We start from the raw sequence: 6,231 nt of genomic DNA, 5'->3' as shown, positions 1-6,231 counted from the left end.
AAAAAACGAATTGACGAGAGGAAGAAAAAGTGGCACGAGTGCACCGACGTGAGATATACTCGTAAAAAAAAAAAACTTTTTTTTTTTAAAAAAAAAAAAAAAAAAAAAAAAGAACAAAACGAAAAGACACTAGATAATATAAAACTATTACGTCAAATATCACGTCGAATGAATTTGCTCAGTCTCTCTGGCTCGAAATGGCCGCTCGCAACAAAGAAAAGAAGAAGAAATTTATAGAGACAAAATAACGAGAATTTAAAAATTACAACTTGACGCAAGAAAACATTGTTGATTGAACATGCAAAGTTAAATCAATCGTATTCTCCACGCTACTTTATACATGTATATATATATATGTATATATAAGGCCTTATTACTATCATTATTTATCTGTAGCGTTATTTTGTTATTACATATATATATATATATAAATTATAAGTTTATTTACTTTGTCCATAATACAGATCAAAAGTGATGCGAGTTTGATATGACGATCGCGCATGCGTAGCGCGTGTTGTTGAACAACGAAAAAACAAAAACATTACACATCGCGTTCTTCTTTCTTCGTAAATCCTGTTATCAAAAAAAAAACCCTTTTCAGAAACTCGCACAAAGGATTTCAAGGACGGGTCGACGTCGGTTAGAATTTTAACCGTTACTCTTGCTTTCTATCCACCTGTTCCAAATTTTTCTCGTCCCGTTTCAGAGACATTTCTCTTCAATCCCTAGTTACTAGAGTCTTGTGTTTTTCCCCCCCCACCCTGTTACAACTATTACGACCTAAGAAAGGACAGACATTATTGCAACGTCGATATAAATCTTAGCTTTCGATATTTATTGCCTGTGTAAATAAAGCGTGGAATTATGTTCTTATACTTGAATTTTGCAACTAAAACAATGAAAAACTATTGTTCTAGCGATCCGAATAAACGTGTCTCGATTCCATTGAATGCCCCTGCACTCAAAGTATTAATAAATATTCAAATAGTATTTTTAAAGGTACAATTGATGAAGATGTACAACTTTACATCAGTGTAAAGACGTCAAATAGAATCGATCGTGAACAAAAGAAACAATCTTTTGTTTGCAGTTTCCTCTTTTCTCAGAAATCAATTTTTTAAACTTACACAAGCAAATTAAACGTCACGGATTTTGTTGAAAAACACAACGAAAAGCCGAAAAATGGAAAGTGTGGATTTGCATTATTGCGAAGAGATACTCTAAGAAGTATTACGATATTCAAAGTACATTCATTCACTCACTCACTCACGCACACACACACATTCTCTCTCTTTCCTCTCCTTTCATTTAAATTTCTCCTACATTACGTTTGACGTTTGTTTTTGTTAATAAACGGTCACACACCTCAAGTAATTCCGATTTCCCTAAGCGCGCGCTAACTCAAAACTTTTTATTATCATACACTTACGCAACATGTAGCAAAATAGTAAGAAAATAAAAATTACCCTCAGCAAAAAAAAATGAAAAAGAAAAATAAACAAAAAAACTAAAAAGGGTTCACTACGTGAAGTAAATCTCTCCCGTGTGTACGAAGCTGTGTCTCTTTCAAGCCACAATATAACAAAATGATAAAGTCCGCGAAAAAAAAAAGAAAAACTGTTAATAAAGAAGTAAATTGATAAATGATTATTAATTTGTTATATATATATATATATAATACGTTATATAGTTATTTGTTCCAGCATCTAATGGAGCGAACTGCGCCGCGACGCATCTGGCACAATTAAAGCTCGAGAAGGTAAAAAAAAAAAAAAAAAAAAAGACTCGCGATTGATCTCAAAAGCGGCCTCTCAAAGTTACTTCGGAAAGAAAGCCGAAATAAGAGATTATTGAAACACGCCAACGACGTGTCGACATTGAAGCGCATCGTAGGACGAAGCTCAGCTTTGTCTGTTCATGCTTGTCGTCTCGTCAGACCGACGATGTGTTGTGTTTTTTTTGTTTTTTGAACGTTTTATATAGATAATATATATGTATGCATGTGGAGCTCCCTCTTCAGGTGTTGTTGTTGTAAGTCGAATTTTTTGTTTTTTTTTTTTTTTATAACGGTAATCTAAAATACGATATTACTTACATTTTTGTTTCTTTTCTGTCACACAGTGATGTGACGCGTGATAGAGAGAGAGTCCGAAAACGCAATATATACATACATATATATGTATCATACGTATGCATCTTGCGTGCACACATATCGATCGCGAACATGATAAACGCACCGATGCATCGCGTTGTCACCCACCGCGATGTGTTAGTCTACGGTTTTTTAAAGTTCTTTGTATGCTGGATGTAATCTTAGAGTAAATAACGGATTTGTAATGTCCATTCGCTCAATAAAATCGAAAATCGCTCCGTGTGTATACGGCCCGCACACGATATCACCATCATTATTATTATTATTATTATTTTGTAATTATTATTATCAACGTCATAGTCTCTGTTGCTATCTTTCTCTATCTCGCCTCTGTGATTCTCTAACGACGATAATTTTTTCCCATCATACCTGATTCTCCGCAAACTACTGACGGCCATCTCTCTAATCGTTTGACAATGTCACTTGCCGTCGAGTATCAGGCCTCGACATTCAGCATTATGCGTAGTTGTCTGGTGGTTTCGGACGCGCTGTTCGCCGACTGGCCGCAGCTGCCCATCAGTCTTGCTGCCGAGCACGTCGTCCAGTGACTCGGCGGCTTCGGCACGCTCGCGGGCGACGGTGTCTCCGAGAATTTCGCGCCCGCGTAAAAGCTGTTGTTGGTCGGGCTACTACTCGGACTGCGTTGTTGCGGCGAGTTTCTCGCGCTCTTGGACGATGGGCTGTACGGGCTGCAGCTCTGCCGGCCGTCTTTGATGTTCTTGGCCCCGTGGCTGCCGTTCTTGTAGAGGAACGGCGACGATTTACTGGCGGAGCGACGATGATGAGAACTTTGTTGATGCTGAAAGCCAACCTTCGGCGAAGCTTGCCGATCCACCTTGGCGTTGTCTAGCTTGGGCGCGGAGTTTGTCATGGCTCTCACTTTCGATTTTGTACAATTCCTCAGTCACTCTCGTCACAAAAACCGACTATAACACGTCGGCCTGTAACACCAAGACACTTGTAAAAAATATTTCTTTTTTTTTACTCTTCTCTACAATGATTTAGTTGATTTTGTTTAAATATTGTCGAAGTATTATTTTCTTTGTTTTGAAAAAAAGTGTAAATATATGTATTGATTACAATTTAAAACATGGAGATCAGAATTTATTTGTCTGTTTCAATATAGTGTATAAAAAAATAAAAATTAATATAGTATAATAAAAACATTAAATTTAACTTGAGTTGAATTAATTCAAATTGTATAAAAAATATAAGTGTACTGAATTTTAATTAAAGTCTAATTACTCATTTATCAATAGCTCTTTACATGTTGCTTCATACATACATATATGTAATTTGCACAAAAGAATATAATTTTAAAAATTAAGATTCTTTGTTTTAATGCAACAATTTCTCATTATACAAATATAGTTTTAATGCAATAATTTCTCATATAAATATTTGATTAATGCAATAATTTCTCATATAAATATTTGATTAATCCAATAATTTCTCATATAAATATAGTTTTAATACAATAATTTCTTATATAAATATTTGAGCATAAGATGTACACATATTGCAGTATTCATTGTATATATACTAATACCATGTGATAAGCTAATTTGTTTTCTCACAAAACATTGTCAAATGATATCTTATCCCCAAAGGAAAAAAAATAAATCTCACACAAAAAAACATTGATATGAATGCACACACATTTAAGAGATAAAAACTCAAACACAAAATAAACATTTTTAAAAGAGTTGAATTCAGACCTTTTTAAAAAATTAAGATATAAATATTATATAAGATATGTTATTTGTGCTTGAAATTTTTGCTCATACATACTTGTTATGAAAATAAGCAAAAGTTGTATGAATATCAAAACAACTTTGTTACTAAGAAAGTGTCTAAAAGAAAAAAAAAATATTCTTTTAAATGCAAATTTGATGCCAAAGAGAGCCACTTAATATTTTTCTACTTTACACAAACTTTATTTTCTGTTTTTTGTCTCATTATGCTAAAACACGTGAAAACAAGTATAAAATCATAAAATGACAGAATAAGCTCTGTGAAATTTGAAGAAAAAAAATTTTTATATACAAAGATACGCGACGCGTCTTTTCGAGACGTAAATTCCCGTTTTGCTTACCGGTAAATGCTCGTGGATTGTCTCTCAGAGATGATACTCCACGTATCACGGCATCCGCGCGCAGCAATTTTTCCAACTGCGCAATAATCGCACTGTAGTATCCAGGACAGACAGGCGGTGGGGACGGCGATAGTGACGCGCCAGAGGAGAGTCGCGGGGTGGATGAAGAAGAAATAAAGTTTGCGGTGGGAAACTCCGGGGAACCTGTTAGCTCTATGCTACCTCGTTTCGAGCTCCTTTTCTCTCGCGGCCCTTCCAGTAGGCATATCTCGCAAATTTAACCACATCCGGTGACCGTCGGCCACTTTTCTTCTTATTATGCTGCTGCTGTTTTCTTCTCTTTCTCCGGCAATCTACTCTCCAGTAAAGAGAACGACGCGCATTTCGTACAGACGCCACGGCACGACGTTAACTTACCCCCTGCCGCAAGATGGCGAACACGAGTTGTTTGTTTGTTTGTCACTTCGCGACGCACTCTTCCGCGTTGCGGAAATTGTTCCCCGTTCGCTCGAACTCGACCCAAACTCGCGAATTTCGGATCTCGTTGAACCAAATTGTAGATGTACGCACTTTCTTACGAGCTCTCTCTCTCTCTCTTCGATACGTTTTCACTCGGTGCTTGTTTCTTTGTCCTCCGTTCTCCCCCCCTCTCTCTCTCTCTCGCTCTCTATCTGTCTCCTTCCTTTGTTGCTCGGATTTTCACGTATCCTCTTCTCGCTCGTATTTGACTCTCCTTTTGTCTCTTACGTCGCACGTAACAAATCACAGTCACCGCAATCAGAAACTAGACCTGTGCTTGACCATATCCACACAACACTCGTCAACAGTCTTACTGCGTGCTCCGCTCTCTTCCTCGCTCTAGTCAGCAATGTCAGCTATGTTAGCACTTAGCCTCTTGATTTTTACATAACGTTTGCGCAGCTTCGTTCGAGCAAGCACGCGCAAGTTCAATTTGCAATCCTACTTCTCTCGCTCGACCAATCCTCGAGCGTCTTTTCACTGATTTGGCGTGACCTCAAGCGATCGGCAAATTCGCACGTCGACACTAGAAAAGTTCTATCCCAGAAGCAGTGTTGCAAACTCAGTCCGAGATGGTGGAAGCATTCTCTCATTCGAAAACCTCCATGATGCACCTCCCACTACCCCGGTGTTCTCGCTGCTAACTGGCCGGAGATCTGCATTTCTGCCCAGTGGGTTGGTTTTACTGTGGCTTTAATTAGGCCTCGCCCACCAGAAAGAAGACTGAGGGTGCGCACAACAGCAGCGAGTTCATGCAGGTAGAATCGCTGCTGTTGTGCGCATCCCTTCCGCCGCTTCAGCATGCTGTAAGCTTGCCAAAACTGTGAACACTGCTGAGGGTGCGATCTCATGCACTGTTATTTTTTGCGTAACGCGTAACGCGTAACCATTCAGGGAAATTACGTGTACTAACATAAAACACGTAATCTCTTTGATTGGTTACGCGTTCCGCGTTACGCGAAAAATAAGGGTACGATCCCATGCACTGTTATTTTTCGCGTAACGCGTAACGCGTAACCAATCAGAGATATTACGTGCTTTATGTTAGTACACGTAATTTCTCTGATTGATTACGCATTACGCGTTACGCGAAAAATAACAGTGCATGGGATCGTACCCTGAGAGCGGCCGTGCCACTGGTCGCGTTCAGCAGATACAACTGTTGTACAACTGTTGGGTGAGTGTCTGCTGAACGCACTCTGCTCAGTCACCGCTACTCAACCTTTGACTATATAAACCTGGACTGCTAGTGGCAAAAAAAAGTTGAAGTCAACATGTGTAAAGAGTGCCACCATGGCCTTATACCAAGAACTAAAGTGTCATGACGTCNCGGCCGTGATCTGTACATTGGAAACTGGGAAGATTAGGTTTTGTTTATGCAGGCAATAACCTTTAACTTATGACAGAACCGGTAAAGTTTAACTATAGAATTTCAATGCTTCTGTTTATATAAAATTACCGAATG

General features: G+C 38.3%; 1 protein-coding gene across 1 annotated transcript; it reads right to left on the bottom strand.

The window, feature by feature from the left end:
• Window positions 1-751: 751 nt before the first annotated feature.
• Window positions 752-5,241, bottom strand: LOC109860190 (proline-rich nuclear receptor coactivator 2-like). Its single transcript, XM_020439116.1, has 2 exons — window positions 4,248-5,241; window positions 752-3,093 (listed from the first exon to the last, which is right to left on the bottom strand). Exon 2 carries the CDS (start codon window positions 3,021-3,023, stop codon window positions 2,589-2,591), a length of 435 nt encoding a protein of 144 aa, XP_020294705.1. The 5' UTR covers window positions 3,024-3,093; window positions 4,248-5,241; the 3' UTR covers window positions 752-2,588.
• Between the last annotated feature and the right edge of the window lie 990 nt (window positions 5,242-6,231).

The sequence above is a fragment of the Pseudomyrmex gracilis genome, unplaced genomic scaffold, assembly GCF_002006095.1.
Source record: "Pseudomyrmex gracilis isolate BER0280 unplaced genomic scaffold, ASM200609v1 scaffold_7, whole genome shotgun sequence".
Taxonomy (NCBI): Eukaryota; Metazoa; Arthropoda; class Insecta; order Hymenoptera; family Formicidae; genus Pseudomyrmex; species Pseudomyrmex gracilis.
This window is presented reverse-complemented; position numbering and strand designations above follow the sequence as displayed.

Bases quoted from the DNA above. Each gene is read 5' to 3' on its own strand.
- LOC109860190 (XM_020439116.1), bottom strand. From the start codon at position 3,023: ATGACAAACTCCGCGCCCAAGCTAGACAACGCCAAGGTGGATCGGCAA.